Genomic DNA, 19,600 nt, shown 5'->3' with positions numbered 1-19,600 from the left:
AACTCTACTATATAGTCAAAACTCAGAACCACATGATCGCTAGCTCCAAGGGGCCTCTCACAAGTGATGTCCTCAATGTCTGAACTGCTCAGGGTGAACACAAGATCCAGTCTTGCTGGCTCATCCTCCCCTCTCTCTCTGGTTGTGTCCCTGACATGTTGATGCATGAGGTTTTCAAGTACCACATCCATCATCTTGGCTCTCCATGTTTCGGGACCCCCATGTGGCTCCAGGTTTTCCCAGTCGATCTCCCTGTGGTTGAAATCGCCCATTACCAGTAACTTTGCTCTGCTCGAGTGAGCTCTTCTTGCCACCTCAGCCAGTGTGTCCACCATCACCCTGTTGTTTTCTTCGTACTCCTCTCTTGGCCTCCTGCAGTTCTGTGGTGGGTTATACATCACTCCAATGACTACTTTATGTTCTCCGGACTGAATTGTACCTACAATGTAGTCTCTTTCTCCAATCATGTCCATGCCTTCCATTTCCTCAAATCCCCATCGGTGTTTTATGAGCAGTGCAACCCCTCCTCCCCCTCTACTCCTTCTATCTTTCCTCAGGATCTGATATCCTGTTGGGAAGATTGTGTCTGTTATTGTCTCAGCGAGTTTTGTTTCTGTGACTGCTATGATGTCTGGGGATTTTTCACTGATTCTTTCATTCCACTCCTCATGTTTATTCATTATTCCATCCGCGTTTGTGTACCAAACCTTTAGTTTCTTTTCTATCATTGTGGTCATGCAAGAATATTGGGGTTGGGGGAGCGAGAGCCTAGGTGGGGGCCTATATGGGGCTGTGGTGTAGGTGGGGTTTGTGTTGATGGGGGTGGGGTCAGAATGCCCATAAGGGACAGCTGTTGGGGTGAGGTTTGTGATATGGGGATTGGTGGCAGAGGGAACAGTGTGTGGGTTGTAGTATAGGTTGCTCAGTTGCGTTGGGAATGTCGCGGGTGGAGTCTTTTGGTGGGAGATTCTGTGGGGTGTGTTTGCCCTTCCTCCTGTGTCTGGGTCCTGCTCATTTTCATTGCTTCTCGTTCCTGTGTGTGTGTGTGTGTGTGTGTGTGTGTGTGTGTGTGTGTGTGTGTGTGTGTGTGTGTGTGTGTGTGTGTGTGTGTGTGTGTGTGTGTGTGTGTGACTCAATCAATATTTGCACCAATAACTCACTACAGTTGTGACCGGGTGTGGAAGTGTGAATTGCTCATTACTCTAAAATTTGTTCATGATTGTTGCCATGTATAAACGCAAGTAACCATTCTTACAGTATTCATTACCTTTGTAACTTGTGAGTTCATTACCTTGTACCTAGTTCAGCCATCAAAACTTTGGGGCCCAGTCCCTGGACCCATTGTGTACCTCTATAATCTGTTAATACCTTTGTAACTTGTCATGATTGTGACTAGACCTACCTGGAGTTCATTACCTTTGTAAATTGTGAGTTCATTACCTTTGTAAATTGTGAATTCATTACCTCTGTAACTTGCTCAGCCATCAAAACTTTGAGGCCCAGTCCCTGGACCCATTATGTACCTCTGTAATCTTTTGACTACCGCCCACAGGATGGGTATGGGGTGCATAATAAACATATTAAACTAAAACTCGGTGGCAAAATCTAAAAAATCTACCACTCTCCACCACTACCTGTCACCCATCACCACTACCTACCACCTTCCACCACTACCTACCACCTTCCACCACTATCTACCACCCTCCACCACTACCTACCACCCTTCACCACTACCTACCACCCATCACCACTGCATACCACCTTCCACCACTACCTACCACCCATCACCACTGCATACCACCTTCCACCACTACCTAACACCCATCACCACTACCTACCACCTCCAGCACTACCTACCACCCTCCACCACTACCTACCACCCTCCACCACTACCTACCACCCATCACCACTACCTACCACCTTCCACCACTACCTACCACCCTCCACCACTACCTACCACCCATCACTAGGCCCGGTGGCCTGGTGGCTAAAGCTCCCGGTTCACACACGGAGAGCCCGGGTTCGATTCCCGGCGGGTGGAAACATTCGACACGTTTCCTTACACCTGTTGTCCTGTTCACCTAGCAGCAAATAGGTACCTGGGTGTTAATCGACTGGTGTGGTTCGCATCCTGGGGGACAAGATTAAGGACCCCAATGGAAATAAGTTAGACAGTCCTCGATGACGCACTGACTTTCTTGGGTTATGCTGGGTGGCTTACCCTCCGGTGTTAAAAATCCGAACGAAATCTTATCTTATCTTACCACCCTCCACCACTTCCTACCACCTTCCACCACTACCTACCACCCATCACCACGACCTACCACCCTCCACCACTACCTACCACCCTCCACCACTACCTACCACCCTCCACCACTACCTACCACCCATCACCACTACCTACCACCCTCCACCACTACCTACCACCCTCCACCACTACCTACCACCACCACTACCTACCACTTTCCACCACTACCTACCACCCATCAACACTACCTACCACCCTCCACCACTACCTACCACCCTCCACCATTACCTACCACCCTCCACCACTACCTACCACACATCACCACTACCTACCACCTTCCACCACTACCTACCACAACTATCTACCACCTTCCACCACTACCTACCACCCATTACCACTACCTGCCACCCTCCACCACTACCTACCACCCTCCACCACTACCTACCAACCATCACCACTACCTACCACCCTCCACCACTACCTACCACCCTCCACCACTACCTACCACCCATCACCACTACCTACCACCCTCCACCACTACCTACCACCCTCCACCACTACCTACCACCCTCCAACACTACCTACCACCCTCCACTACTACCTACCACTCTCCACTACCTACCACCCATCACCACTACCTACCACCTTCCACCACTACCTACCACCTTCCACCACTACCTACCACCCTCCACCACTACCTACCACCCATCACCACTGCATACTACCTTCCACCACTACCTACCACCCATCACCACTTCATACCACCTTCCACCACTACCTAACACCCATCACCACTACCTACCACCCTCCACCACTACCTACCACCCTCCACCACTACCTACAACCCTCCACCACTACTACCACCCATCACCACTACCTACCACCTTCCACCACTACCTACCACCCTCCACCACTGCCTACCACCCATCACCACTGCATACCACCTTCCACCACTACCTACCACCCATCACCACTACCTACCACCCTCCACCACTACCTACCACCCATCACCATTACCTACCACCCTCCACCACTACCTACGACCCTCCACCACTACCTACCACCCTCCAACACTACCTACCACCCTCCACCACTACCTACCACTCTCCACCGCTACCTACCACCCATCACCACTACCTACCACCTTCCACCACTACCTACCACCTTCCACCACTATCTACCACCCTGCACCACTACCTACCACCCATCACCACTGCATACCACCTTCCACCACTACCTAACACCCATCACCACTACCTACCACCTCCAGCACTACCTACCACCCTCCACCACTACCTACCACCCTCCACCACTACCTACCACCCTCCACCACTACCTACCACCCATCACCACTACCTACCACCTTCCACCACTACCTACCATCCTCCACTACCTACCACCCATCACCACTGCATACCACCTTCCACCACTACCTACCACCCTCCACCACTACCTACCACCCTCCACCACTACCTACCACCCTCCACCACTACCTACCACCCATCACCACTACCTAGCACCCTCTACCACTACCTACCACCCTCCACCACTACCTACCACCCTCCACCACTACCTACCACCCTCCACTACCTACCACCCATCACCACTGCATACCACCTTCCACCACTACCTACCACCTTCCACCACTACCTACCACCCTCCACCACTACCTACCCCCCTCCACCACTACCTACCACCCTCCACCACTACCTAGCACCCTCCACCACTACCTACCACCCATCACCACTACCTACCACCCTCCACCACTACCTACCACCCTCCACCACTACCTACCACCCTCCACCATTACCTACCACCCTCCACCACTACCTACCACCCTCCACCATTACCTACCACCCTCCACCACTACCTACCACCCTCCACCACTACCTACCACCCTCCACCACTACCTACCACCCTCCACCACTACCTACCACCCATCACCACTACCTACCTCCACCACTACCTACCACCCTACCTACCACCCATCACCACTGCATACCACCCTCCACCACTACCTACCACCCTCCACCACTACCTACCACCCTCCACCACTACCTACCACCCTCCACTACCTACCACCCTCCACCACTACCTACCACCCTCCACCACTACCTACCACCCTCCACTACCTACCACCCTCCACCACTACCTACCACCCTCCACCTACCACCCTCACACTACACTACCTACCACCACCCTCCACTACCTACCACCCTCCACCACTACCTACCACCCTCCACCACTACCTACCACCCTCCACTACCTACCACCCTCCACCACTACCTACCACCCTCCACCACTACCTACCACCCATCACCACTACCTACCACCCTCCACCACTACCTACCACCCTCCACTACTACCTACCACCCATCACCACTACCTACCACCCTCCACCACTACCTACCACCCTCCACCACTACCTACCACCCTCCACCATTACCTACCACCCTGGACCAGTATCCGGCAACCCCACTTCAGTAACTGTCCGCTGCCCATGATGCAGTCATCATTCAGGCCGTCCACCACCACCACCACTCAGTGATCATCCAGGGCCCCTACCACCACCACTCAGTGATCATCCAGGGCCCCCACCACCACCACTCAGTGATCATCCAGGCCGCCCACCACCACCACTCAGTGATCATCCAGGCCGCCCACCACCACCACTCAGTGATCATCCAGGCCGCCCACCACCACCACTCAGTGATCATCCAGGCCGCCCACCACCACCACCACCACTCAGTGATCATCCAGGCCGCCCACCACCACCACTCAGTGATCATCCAGGCCGCCCACCACCACCACTCAGTGATCATCCAGGCCGCCCACCACCACCACTCAGTCATCATCCAGGCCGCCCACCACCACCACTCAGTGATCATCCAGGCCGCCCACCACCACCACCACCACTCAGTGATCATCCAGGCCGCCCACCACCACCACCATGGAGGTACTTTACCAGCGGATACACCAGACTCTGGCTGCCCTCACACACACACCCAGGTCAGTCAGTAACTTGGTCTTACTAGTGTCGGGTAAAATACTCAGAATAAACTGGTGTGATAAACACATGTACAAACTTATTCCCACAAAATACACTACATAGGCTTTAGAAAACTAAGATGTTTAATAGTTTATTTAGATACAGGTACGTCATAATTATATTTATTTTTCAAATTCAGATGTTTGTTTCTCAGTATAGATTACAATGTGTGGTTTACATATTATAAAATTACAAAATAAAATACTTATTACAAAGAAGGCCACTAGTAGGCCTAGGCATTTCCGGCAGAATAATACTATTTGTTACTCTATATTAACACAGGTTATGATCATACTGGTATTAAAATGAGGTAACTGTACTAATTAACAAGATTTACACAAGTGAGGTAGTTCAAAACATTTAAACAATTAGTTTATCAGTTAATGGGAATGATCTTGTCTTAGGATGATAAAGTTTGTATTACACTGCCTATAATGGAGTGTCTTAGACAACCTTATGACTAGTTTAAAAATTATCTAGCTAAACTATGTTCAGAATTTTACGTTGACAGTCATAAGTGTAAATTAGGGGAAGTCAAACATATCTAATAAGTGTATTTGTATTTTGTTTTGGATATGTACAAGCTAAGGTAGTTTACATGTATTCATAGTAAAGTTGTAAATTACCTAGGATAACCCAGGTAAGTCAGACACGGCACCTCTCTACATCATACACAATGCTACTTGACAATTAAGTCGACTCAAAAATGAATTCAAGTCCAGTCATATAAGATATATTCTGATGGGTTGTGCAGTGAACACATATTTTAAACAAATAAGAGAAAAACTTTAATTTGATTAGCAAATTAATAATGTAACCCGACCAAACTTAACCTGGTCTAGACCAGCCATAAAATTGTGGGTTAGGTTAAGTTTTGTAATATAAGGCGAGATTATATAAAAAATTAAGATCCTATTCAATAGGAACTAAATATTTGCTTGATAATCTTCATATAATTTATATTGTACTGCATTGTATTGTATTGTAATCTCTTAATTCTCAACATTATACAACTACTGTAGTCAATTACAGTTTTGCATTTTTAATGAATAATCCTGTAATTTATTTCTTAACTATTTTTGTTACCTTCCTCCATTAAAAGGACTATGTCGTCTTAATGCTAGTCTAAGTTTGCCCAAAATGCTTTGCATCTTGTGCCTTTCTATGAAGGTTCCTTGATGCTGGTGAGGAGCTCTTGATCTAAGGAATTGGACCGTGTTTCAATTCCTTGAACTGAGTCTGAATGCCTTGCATTTCCCCAGGCACTGCATGACCCCTACAGGTTTAGCTCTCCACCTTTGAATGTAATAATATGTATCCAATTGGCTTTACAATTCTTGTTTATTTTTTACAAAGATTTGAAATAAAGTTTTAATCTGAATATCCAAGAAAGTTAGTACATCATCGAGATCGTTTAATCTTGTCTCCCAGGATGCAATACACACCAATCAACTAACACCCAGGTACCTACTTATTGCTAGGTGAATAGGGACAGCAGGTGTAAGGAAACAACAATAAACCATCTCAGACCACTAATCACCCAACAAAAGGCTGCAGTCAGAATAATAACAAATTCCCACTTCAGACAGCACAATCTGCCAATATTCAAAACTCTAAACCTACTCACCATACAAAACATCCATACTTATTATTGTACCTACTACATACATAGAACACTTAACTCGGATATAAACCCTCCCCTCAAACATCTCCTTACCAACCTCAAATTCAAATTCAAAGTTTATTCTCTATAAAGATTACAATGTTGAATTTACAGAATTTGGTTGTTGTGTGGTTTACATGTAGTTAAATAATGATTACAGAGTGTACCACTAGAACGCCTAGCATGGCTAGGCATTTCGGGCAGACTTAGTTTAATTCTTTATTTTAAAATATTACAAATTATGAGGTAAGTTGGTATTATGGCTAAGTGACTAAATACTAGTTTGTGAGTTTAGCAATGTGAATGCTTTTGTTTTGGCACAGTACATAGTTTCAGTATTGGAGTATCATAGGATTCATTATTTTAAGATTGAGAATAATATTTCTGTTTATGGTCAAATGGGTGAGTGAGTGTAAGTGTGAACCACCAGGTGGTATTCGTGTAGTTAGTTGATGGGGTGTATCAGGGAGATAAGATGTTTTCTAATGGTAGTTTTGAAGGTGATGAATGTGTCTGCAGTTCTAGAGTTCTCAGGTAGGGTGTTCCAGATTTTAGGGCCTTTGACATACATTGAATTTTTGTAAAGGTTTAGTCGGACACGGGGAATGTCCTAGAGATGTTTGTGTCTGGTGTTATGCCTGTGGGTTCTGTCACAACTATCAAGAAAGCGTTTTAGGTCAAGGTTGATATTGGAGTTTAAGGTCCTGTAGATGTAGATTGCACAGTAGTAAGTGTGGATGTACTGAACAGGGAGTAAGTTTAGATCTATGAAGAGTGGGGGGTGTGTTGCCAGGGATGGGATTGAGTGATTATTCTTACTGCAGCTTTTTGTTGGGTTATTATTGGCTTTAGGTGTGTTGCTGCAGTTGATCCCCAAGCACAAATAGCATAGGTGAGGTATGGATATATAAGTGAATGGTATAGTGTGATAAGGGTAGTTTGCGGCACGTAGTATCGTATCTTGGAGAGGATCCCAACTGTTTTGGATGCTTTTTTGGTTGTGTGTTGGATATGGGTGCTGAAATTCAGGTTGTTGTCAAGGTATAGGCCTAGGAATTTGCCCTCATTATGTCTGGTAATTAGAGTGTTGTCGATCTTAATGTTGATTTGTGCATCTCCTGCTCTGCTACCAAACATAATATAGTAGGTTTTGTCAGTGTTAAGCGTAAGTTTATTGGCTGTCATCCAAGTCGATATTTTGATCAGCTCCTCGTTAACAATGGTGTTGAGGGTGGCAAGATTAGGGTGAGAGATGACATAAGTCGTGTCGTCAGCAAAGAGAATGGGTTTCAGGTGTTGGGATACGTTTGGAAGATCATTGATGTATATGAGGAAGAGCAGGGGACCAAGGACACTTCCCTGCGGAACTCCAGTATCAAGTGGCCGTGTTGTTGATGCTGTGTCTTTAATGGTGACATACTGATACCTATTAGTAAGGTAAGATTTGAAATAAGCAAGCGCATTGCCTCTTATACCATAATGGTCAAGTTTGTGGAGTAGGATGTCGTGGTCTACTGTGTCAAAAGCTTTTCTTAGGTCAATAAAAATTCCTAGTGGATATTCCTTAATTTTCCAATGCTGTGTAAAGCAGATCTAGCATTTTTATGATTGCATCATTAGTGCTTTTATTTTTCCTGAATCGAAATTGGCAGGGGTTGAGTATGTTTTGTGTTGTTATAAATGAATATTGTCTCCTGTGTACGAGTTTCTCAAAGATTTTGGATAGCAATGGTAAGTTTGATATTGGCCTATAGTTGTTTAAGTCTGTAGGGTCACCACCTTTATGTATTGGTGTAACCCTTGCCATCTTGAGTAGTTTCGGGAAGGTGCTAGTTTCTAGTGACTTGTTAAAAAGTAATGAAATAGCATGCGAAAGGATATGGGCCACTCGCTTGTACAGTAATGGTGGGACATTAGACAGATTCCCCGAGTTGTTTTTAAGTGACTTTATAATCTCAGTGACTTCCGAGGGCTCAGTTGGTGCAAGATAGAAGGAATTTGGGAAATTCCCATCTAGGTAGTCCCCGGCATGGTCATTGGTATGTGGGATTTTATTGGCGAGATTAGATCCTATGGTTGAGAAGAAGTCGTTTATCTTCTTAGCTGTGTCAGTGGGATGTAGTGGTGTTTCATTAGGTTTAGTTAGGACAATATTCTTGGTTTTTTTCAGTTTGTGGGTCCCTAGAATCTGAGAGTGTTTTCCAGGTCTTTTTTATATCTCCTCTAGTGTCTGTGAATCTACTGGAGTAGTATAGTTGTTTGGCTTTCTTTATTACTTTGGTGAGAACTGATGAATAGTGTTTAACCCTTTGAGGGTTTTCGTCATACTAGTACGTCTTACGAGTAGGGGTTTTTGACGTACTAGTACTCATAAATTCTAGCGGCCTCAAATCTAGTGGGAGAAAGCTGGTAGGCCTTCATATGAAAGAATGGGTCTATGTGGTCAGTGTGCACAGTTTAAAAAAAATCCTGCAGCACACAGTGCATAATGAGAAAAAAAAATTTTACCATTTTTTTTTAATAAATCAGCGACTTTGCAGTGTATTTTCGTATAGTATTTATTGTTCTATTCTAGTTTTCTTGGTCTCATTTTATAGAATGGAAGACATATTACAGAAATTGAGATGATTTTGACTGGTTTTACAATGAAAGGTGCCTTGAAATTGAGCTCAAAGTAGCAGAAATGTTCGATTTTTACCAAACTTCAAAAGTAAACAAATCGTGCCAAGCGTGCAATACACGTCAACTGGTGAGTCTAATATTCTTTCACAAGTGCACCAATAATATTTATACCATTTTTTACACTAATGCAGTAGTCTGCATAACAGTAAATCTTATATTTTTTGTGAGAATAAAAATTCAAAGTGGAAAGCAAAAGAATATAAGAGGGGCCTTGAGACGTGACTAATGACTAGAGGAAATGTCATTTTAGTGCCAGGAATGTCTATCTTGTTTATTCTGGACCCTATTCAGAAATTGGCATCTTTTGAAATTTGTGTGAAATTGGCAAAATTGCTAAATTCTGACCACTGTACTGGATAGTTGAATTTATAAATGGGTGGTTTCTTGCACCCATTCGATAGAAAAAATGGAGTTCTAGCGAAATATTCATGTTTTTTGTCGACTAGTACAGTGAAATTGGCCGAAAATGGGGCTCAAAGTGGGCAAAATCGCCGATGCGTAAACATCGCCGAGACCGCTAACTTTGCGAGAGCATAATTCCGTAAGTTTTCTATCAAATTTCAAACTTTTGGTGTCGTTATGATCGGAAAAAGATTCTCTATCTTTTCATAAGAGAAAATAATTTTTTTTTTTAAATTTGGCCGACCCTGAGAACGAGTTTCGGAGAGGGCCTGTCGACCCTCAAAGGGTTAAGAATATCTTTGTGTATTAAGCCCTGTCTATATTGCTTTTCATATTGGTGTTTCTTGTCAATGGATTTCAGAATGGTACTGGTTAGCCATGGGCAACCAAGCCGTTTGTTTGTGATCTGTTTCGTTTTTATAGGACAATGTTTGTTGTATAGTCTAAGTAATTTGTTAAGAAAAATGTCTGTCCAGTCATCAATACCATTGGCCATAACACAAGGCACAGATCACTCTTTGAGGTTCCTCGTGTCCATCTCACACTTTGCAAAAACTCAATGCACATAAAAGGCCCAAAAATCTGGAATTCATTACCTGTGAATATAAAAGAAACACTGTTTATAAATTTAAATCTCTACTTAAAAATCACTTACTCACAACTAAATAAATACTGAATAATTGTATCTCATAAATGTATAACCTGTGACCCAATCAAACTTTGTTATTTTTAATTACATTATCTAACAGAATACTCCATTCTACTGAATGCACAGCAACACAGTAAATGACCATATGACCTGTCTTTGAAATACTCTTTTGTGCTTAATTGTTATCTGTTTACAATAATGTTTACCACTGAATATATCGTTGCTTAGTTAATCTTAAGTTAATTTTAAGCTAGCCCATAATGCTCTGTATACAAGGGGCTTTGGCATGTTACACTTAACCACTGTATTTTTTTGTACTTCAATGTATCATGTTCAAATAAATAAATAAATAAATAAATAACATGCCCGATGTTTCCACCCATGCCTGAGATTGAACCACAGACACTTACTATGTAAGGCAAGAGTTGCCTACCAAGCCACAGGACATAAAAAAACAAAAACAGGAGTAAAGTACACGTGACCACCACTGTTGTGGGCTGTATCATGGAGAATAAAATGAAACGACCCTAATAAGCCAGACAGTGACTTTACTGGCACTGTGCCAGAACTAAAACAGAGCCTTCTTTTTCTTACTAAGCTTAAAGAGCTCCATTACAATGACTGGGATCCAGTATTTATTTATTTATTTATTTATTTATGTCTTTGCAAATAGTACATTGAGATTTTGTATTTACAATAATGGGTTGCAATGCAAAGAGAGCCTCTGTTATGCCTAGGCATTATGGGCTGACTTAACATTATTGGCTTACTGACTACTTAACACTAAGAATTATATCATAGTTGTACAGTGGAATATTAATTATATCATAGTTGTACAGTAATTATTAATTATAAGTGAATCTAATTTGTATAAGACAAAAGATATATTCATATATTCAAAAAATGCTTTTGTGAAAACAATGATTTAATTATATTCCTCTCAACAATGGATAAAAGGTTCAAAGTAATTGTTGAAATTATGATGTGGGAATAATATAAGTGAGTAAGTGTGTACTGAGTATTTAGCATTTAGTCTAGGGTGATTAGGTGTCTTTTGAGAAGTCTTAAATTGATTTTCAGACCAGGTTACTTTAGTATCTTCTGGTAATGAATTCCAAATTTTGGGGCCCTTTATGTGCATAGAGTTTTTACACAGTGTGATATGGACATGAGGTATATCAAAAGAGATCTGTGTCTTGTGTTATGGTCATGTCTCTGCTAAGATTGGTGAGAAGTTTGAGTGGAGGGTTTATATTTGCGTGTATTGTTCTGTGTATGTAGTAGGCACATGAATAAGTATGGATGTTCTTAATGGTGAGCAGATTCAAACTCTTGAAAATTGGTGAGTATGCTGGCGGGAGTGGGAATTTATCATCATTCTGACTGCTGCCTTTTGCTGGGTTATTAGAGGTCTTAGGTGATTGAATGTTGTTGATCCCCATGCACAAATTCCGTAGGCAAGGTAAGGGTATACGAGTGAATGGTACAGTGCCAGGAGAGCTGATTGTGGCACGTAGTACCTTATCTTTGTTAGTATACCTACAGTCTTGCAGATTTTCTTGGTGATTTGTTGTATGTGTGTCTGGAACTTAAGGACATTGTCAAGGTGGATACCTAGGAATTTTCCCTCTGTAAGTCTTGTGACTGATGATCCATTTAGCGTTATGTTAATTGAATGATTTGCAGCTTTGTTTCCAAACTGAATGAAATATGTTTTAACTGTATTCAGGGTAAGTTTATTAGTCATCATCCTGGAGTTTACCTGGAGAGAGTTCCGGGGGTCAACGCCCCCGCGGCCCGGTCTGTGACCAGGCCTCCTGGTGGATCAGAGCCTGATCAACCAGGCTGTTACTGCTGGCTGCACACAAACCAACGTACGAGCCACAGCCCGGCTGGTCAGGAACCGACTTTAGGTGCTTGTCCAGTGCCAGCTTGAAGACTGCCAGGGGTCTGTTGGTAATCCCCCTTATGTATGCTGGGAGGCAGTTGAACAGTCTTGGGCCCCTGACACTTATTGTATGGTCTCTTAACGTGCTAGTGACACCTCTGCTTTTCATTGGGGGGATGTTGCATCGTCTGCCAAGTCTTTTGCTTTCATAGTGAGTGATTTTCATGTGCAAGTTCGGTACTAGTCCCTCTAGGATTTTCCAGGTGTATATAATCATGTATCTCTCCCGCCTGCATTCCAGCGAATACAGGTTTAGGAACCTCAAGCGCTCCCAGTAATTGAGGTGTTTTATCTCCGTTATGCGTGCTGTGAAGGTTCTCTGTACATTTTCTAGGTCAGCAATTTCACCTGCCTTGAAAGGTGCTGTTAGTGTGCAGCAATATTCCAGCCTAGATAGAACAAGTGACATGAAGAGTGTCATCATGGGCTTGGCCTCCCTAGTTTTGAAGGTTCTCATTATCCATCCTGTCATTTTTCTAGCAGATGCAGATATTTTCTGCAATTTGGCATTGACAGTGTTTGCTAGTATGACTGGGTTTGGGTGGGAGAAGACGTATGTAGTGTCGTCTGCAAATAATATGGGTTTGAGTAGCTGTGATGCATTCGGTAGATCATTGATGTAGATGAGAAAGTGGAGTGGTCCAAGGACACTTCTTTGTGGGACTCCTACTGTGATTGGTTGGGTGGAAGAGTGTGCACCATTTGCATACACATATTGATTTCTGTTACTATGACATGACTTTAGGTAGTTTAGGGAGTGGCCTCTGATGCCATAGTGCGTTAATTTGGAGTACAGCAGTTTGTGGTCGACTGTATCGAAAGCTTTATGTAAATCAATGAAAATGCCCAGCGGGACTTCTTTCTTTTCTAAGTATATATTAGTTCTAGCATGTGTATGGATGCATCATTTGTGCTATTATTGTTCCTGAATCTGGACTGACAAGGGTTTAGTATGTTGTGTGAGACAAGGTAGGAATAGATCCATCTATGAATTAATTTTTCAAAAATTTTAGAGAGCAGTGGTAAGTTAGATATTGGTCTGTAGTTATTCAAGTCAGCTTGGTCACCTCCTTTATGGATGGGAGTGACCCTCGCTATTTTGAGGATTGTTGGGAAGGTAGATGATTCAGTGGATTTGTTAGTGTTGCAATAATTGGTGACAATACTTGAGAAGCTTTTTTGTACATAAAAGCAGGCAAGTTGTTTATGTCACCTGCCTTGTTTTTAAGGGTGTTGATGATGAGCGAGACTTCTGGTTGGTTGGTTGGTTGGTTGGTTGGTTGGTTGGTTGGTTGGAGGTAGGAATAGCGTATTTGGGTAGGTACCTATGAGTTAGTCTGATGGACGGGTGTTTGAGCTTGGTATTTTGTTTGCTAGATTTTTTCCTATGGTGTGTTTGCTGTTTCAGTAGGTGTGAGTTGGGGTTCATCTGATTTTGTTAGTTTGATTGTTTTTTTTTTGGATAACCTTTTATTCCAAGAATTTCAGATAGTTTTCCAGGTTTTCTTCATATCACCTTTGATTTTATGTAATCTATTTTCATAAAATTTTTTAGATCTTCATATCAAGCTGGTAAGAGCTGAGGAATAACGTTTAGACTGTTCTCTAGTTATTTGACCCGTTCTATACTGTTTTTCATATTTGTGCTTTGTGTTAATGGATTTGAGGAGGCTAGGTGTTAGCCAGGGACTATTCAGTCTCTTTGCTGTGATCTGCTTTGTTTTTTGGGGGCAGTGTTGGTTGTAGAGGCATTGGGCTTTTTTTAGAAAATTATTTATAATTTCATTCAAGTCTGTATATGTTTCGAGCTCATTTTGCCAATCGATGTTATTCATAGCTGCTATAAAGTTGTTAACAGCTGTCTCGTTATGTAGTCTGAAGGTTACTTTAGTAATGTCTTGTGGCAATTTGCCCAGATTAGTTATGAGAAAGGTTGGGTAGTGGTCTGTAGTGTTATCTGTGATTATGCCTGATTTTAAAGGGGATATGGTGTTTGTCCAGATGTGGTCTATTAAGGAGATACTTGTCTCGGTGATTCTTGTAGGTTTAGTTATTGTTGGTAGCAACAATCAGTTGCTCATAGTGTTTGTGAATTCGGTTACTTGTGGGTCCTGGTCGTGTAGTATGTTTATGTTGAAATCACCTGTTAGTAACAGGTGGTCTTTATTCATGTGTGCACCAGTAATCATGTTTTCTAGTTTTTCACTAAAGTGGTAAATGTTTGACTGTGGTACTCTGTAGATGTTTATAACTGTGAGGGATTTTTGCAAGTCTTTTGGTTTAAATCACCTGTTAGGTGATTTTGCAACTACTCAAACCCACACTATTTGCAGATGATACTACATACGTCTTCTCTCACCCAAGCCCAGTCATGCTCGCCAATACTGTGAATATCGAATTACAGAAAATATCTACCTGAATGAGGACTAACAAACTTACTCTCGACATTGACAAAACCTACTTCATTCGGTTTGGTACCAGAGCTACAGATGTCCCTCTTAACATAATGATAAACGGATCACCTATCACAAAGCTCACAGAGGGAAAATTCTTAGGAATCCACCTTGATAATAGACTCAAATTTCAAACACATATACAACAAATTTCCAAGAAAATTTCCAAGACCGTAGGCATACTATCGAAGATACGGTACTATGTTCCACAGTCAGCCCTCCTGGCCCTATATCACTCAGTTATTTACCCCTATCTCACCTATGGAATTTGTGCATGGGGCTTAACAACAATAAACCATCTCAGACCATTAATTACCCAACAAAAGGCTGCAGTCAGAATGATAGCAAATTCCCACTACAGGCAGCACACTCCACCAATATTCAAAACTCTAAGCCTACTCACCATACAAAACATCCATACATATTATTGTACCTACTACATGCATAGAACACTTAACTCGGATATAAACCCTCCCCTTAACCCTTTGACTGTTTCAGGCCCCTCTCTGAAACTGTCATTCTATGTCGCTCAATTTTTGAAAAAAAAAAAAATTATTTTTTCTTATGAAATGATAGAGAATCTTTTCCCGATGGTAATGACACCAAAAGTTCGAAATTTGGTCGAAAACTCGTGGAATTATGGTCCCGCGAAGTTAGCGGTCTCGGCGACATATGCGTATCGGCGATTTCGCCGACTTTGAGCCCAATTTTCAGCCAATTCCATTGTTCCAGTTGACCAAACTCATAGCTATTTCTTTAGAACTCCATTTTATCTATCAGCTGAGTACAAGAAACCTCCCATTTACTAATTTGGACTACCCAATATGGTGGTCAGAAATTGGCAATTTGGCCAATTTCACGCAAAATAAAAAAGATGCCAATTTCAAAATAGGGTCCAGAATAAACAAGGTAGACATTCGTGGCACTAAAATAACATATGCTCTGTTCATTAGTCACATCTCTAGGCCCCTCTTATATTATTATTGCTTTCTATTTTGATTTTTTATTCATACAAAAAAATACAAAATTTACTGTTATGCAGACGACTGCATTATTGTAAAAATGGTATAAATAATATCAGTGCACTAGTGAAAGAATATTAGACTCCCTAGTTGACGTGTATTGGACGTGTGGTGTGATTTATTTACTCTTCAACATTGGTAAAAATCGAACATTTTCGCTACTTTGAGCTTAGTTTCAAGGTCGTTTTCATCGTAAAAGTAATAAAAATCATCTCTATTTCTGTAATATGTTTTCCATTTTATCACCTAAGACCATGAAAACGCGAATACAATGATAAATACTATACGAAAATACACCTCAAAGTCGGCGTTTTATTCCAAAAAAACGATCAGAGTTTTTTTTTTCTCATTACGCAATGTGTGCTGCAGGATTTTTTTTATGTGGTGCACACTGACCACACAGACCCATTCTCTCACATGTGGGCCTACCAGCTTTCTCCCACTTGATTTGAAGCCGCTAGAATTATTGAGTATATATACGTCAGAAACATTGGCTCGTAAGACGTATTTATACGTCGAAAACAGTCAAAGGGTTAAACGTCTCCTTACTGACCTCAACAGAACACATGACCATAACACAAGGCAGCGATCACTCTTTGATGTTCCTCATGTCCATCTCACACTATGCAAAAACTCATTGCATATAAAAGGTGTAAAAATCTGGAACTCATTACTTGTGAATATAAAAGAAACACTGTTTATAAATTCAAGTCTCTTCTTAAAAATCACTTACTCACCCACAACTAAATGAATACTGAATAATTGTATCTCATAAATGTTTAACCTGTGACCCAATCAAACTTTGTTATTTTTAATTAAATTACCTAACAGAATATTCCCTTCTACTGAATGCACAGCAACACAGTAAATAACCATATGACCTGTCTTTGAAATACTCATTTGTGCTTAATTGTTATCTGTTTACAATAATATTTACCACTGAATATATCGTTGCTTAGTTAATCTTAAGTTAATTTTAAGTCTGCCCATAATGCTCTGCATACAAGGGGCTTCGGCATGTTACACTTAACCACTGTATTTCTTTGTACTTCTATGTATCATGTTCAAATAAATAAATAAATAAATAAAATAAATTTGGCTATGATATATTCTCCATGTTCATCCCTTGTGCAAGATTTATTGATACACTCGAGTTGATTTGAGTAGTATATAGCTGTTTCTCCCCCTTACTGGTCTGTTCTACAGTTGTGTATGGCCATGTAGCCAGGAATAGCATAGACATCTGTAATATCAGGCTTAAGCCAGGTTTCTGTGAGTGTGATGATTGATATATTGGAATGAAGGGAATTAAGTAATGCAGTGAGGTCGTCATAATGTTCGCTCAAGGATCTGACGTTGTAGTTAAAGATGGTTATGTTATTGTTTGCACTGAGTAATGTCTTTGCTTGGTCTGCTGTGTAGTAATTGTAGTTGCTGTTTGATTCATGAAATTCATTTAGTAAAAAGTTTACATCAGGATCTATGCCTGTAATCATAGGATGAGTAATTTTACAAACTAGATTTTGAGTAAAATAATATAAGATTTATATTGAATCTACAACTAGACTTAGGAATAATACTGTGTAATTATTCTAAAACTTTTAAAATTATAAAAGAACTGTGGATTATTATTGAATAGATAATTCAGTTATACACTTTTGGATCTAAGTAGCACCTTAATTATTTTAACAAATGTGAGCTTATGAACTATGATAGATATTTACAGCTAAAATAAAGGAGCTAGTGAATATAATAATCAAAGAATGAATTAAAAAACAAAAACAGTAGCACCTGAGATAGTCAATATCCTGGAGTTTACCTGGAGAGAGTTCCGGGGGTCAACGTCCCCGCGGCCCGGTCTGTGACCAGGCCTCCTTAGGTCAGTGTCCCAGGATGCGACCCACACCAGTCGACTTACACCCAGGTACCCATTTTACTGATGGGGAACATAGACAACAGGTGGAAAGAAACACGTCCAATGTTTCTACTCTGGCTGGGAATCGAACCCAGGCCCTCACCGTGTGAAGCGAGAGCGTTAACCACCAGGCCACCAGAGCCCTGGAGTATTTTAACCCTTTGACTGTTTATGCCGTATATATACGTCTTACGCGCCACTGTTTCTGATGTATTTATATGCATAAATTCTAGCGGCTTCAAATCAAGCGGGAAAGGCCTGGTAGGCCTACATGAGAGAGAATGGGTCTCAGTGGTGGGTGTGCACCCTGTGAAAAAAATCTGGGACTCAGCGGTGCATTGTGGGAACACCATCTTGGTAGTCCATTTTCACCATGCCTCGCGGTAAGAAGTACCTCACTCCTCAGTGGATTGGAGGTCTTTTGTTCCCAAGTGATAGCTCTAACAGCGATGAAAGTGTCAGTGACAGTGAATTCCAGGGTTTTCAAGTGAGTGTGACCGAAAAAAGTGCCCAGGATGACGTAATTAGTGATGAAAACCCAGATGACCCACAACCATCCACCTCTGGTGCTGGGCCGGCTTGTTCACGTTCACGTTCACCTGTACCAGGATGAAAGAGGAAACTATTTGGTCATGTACAAGACCCAGATGTTAGCAGTGAATGTGATAGTGATAGTGATTTCAAGGTTATTGACAGCAGTTCTAGTTGTGACAGTGAGGGTGAATATTCCCCAGTGAAGCAGCAGTATGTACGACGTAGCATGCTGTCTGGTAGTGTTTCATATGCTGTTCCAAGGGGAAGGAGAAACTCTGGGAGCACATCCCGTGGCCCTTCACCACGACCTGATAGTGAAGATGACGATATTGTTACGATGGGTATGAATGATGTGAGTGAGGCAGCAGGCAGTGGTGGTGATAGTGATGGTGGCACGACCCATGTGGCACCAGCAGCAGGCCACGCTACTACCCGCGCTGCTGATTCTGCACAACAACAACCAGCCTCACCCAACCCCACACTCACACAACCTGCACAACCACAACCTGCACAACCACAACCTGCACAACCACAACCTGCACAACCACAACCACGTTAAAATATCCAGAACCCACCAGCAGACCGTATCTGGGATTGGCAGGAAGGTGACTAGTTTGTTCCCAGTCCCCATGACTTGGATGAAACACAAAGTGGAATAAAGCCATCATGTCCACTTGGGAACAATGCTAGTGAACTGGAATGCTTTGAGTTATTCTTCGATGAATCCCTGATGGACATCATTGTCAGGGAAACCAACACATACTATGAATACACCATGGCAAATACAATTCTCACCAAGATCACGGCTACACCAGTGGAAGGAGACAACTGTGGCAGAGATGTACCTGTTTTTTGCCACAATAATGCTTATGCCACATGTGTATAAGCATACTGTCACCACATAATGGGCAACAGAACGCCTGATTTCAACTCTAGGTTTTAGTGACATTATAGGTGTCAATCGTTTCTTGATACTGTTATGTATGTTACACTTTTCAGACAGAACCAGGCCTGACAGAAGCGACAGGTTATATA

At 42.2% G+C, this 19,600-nt stretch overlaps 1 protein-coding gene across 3 annotated transcripts in view; it reads left to right on the top strand.

Moving 5' to 3' along the window:
• The first annotated feature begins 4,675 nt into the window (after positions 1-4,675).
• LOC128688053 (zinc finger C3HC-type protein 1) overlaps positions 4,676-19,600 on the top strand; it is a 120,939-nt gene continuing 106,014 nt past the window's right edge. The window contains exon 1 of one of the 3 annotated variants that reach the window (XM_070083803.1): positions 4,676-5,257. In XM_070083803.1, the coding sequence (XP_069939904.1) occupies positions 5,199-5,257 (59 nt within the window). In that variant the 5' untranslated portion in view covers positions 4,676-5,198. Of the gene's footprint in view, positions 5,258-5,361; positions 5,403-19,600 lie in introns of those variants that run through there. The other 2 variants (XM_070083801.1, XM_070083802.1) reach the window with 2 other exon arrangements.

The sequence above is a fragment of the Cherax quadricarinatus genome, chromosome 10, assembly GCF_038502225.1.
Source record: "Cherax quadricarinatus isolate ZL_2023a chromosome 10, ASM3850222v1, whole genome shotgun sequence".
Classification (NCBI taxonomy): Eukaryota; Metazoa; Arthropoda; class Malacostraca; order Decapoda; family Parastacidae; genus Cherax; species Cherax quadricarinatus.
The sequence above is the reverse complement of the archived record's forward strand: the minus strand, read 5'-3'. Positions and strand labels throughout refer to the sequence as shown.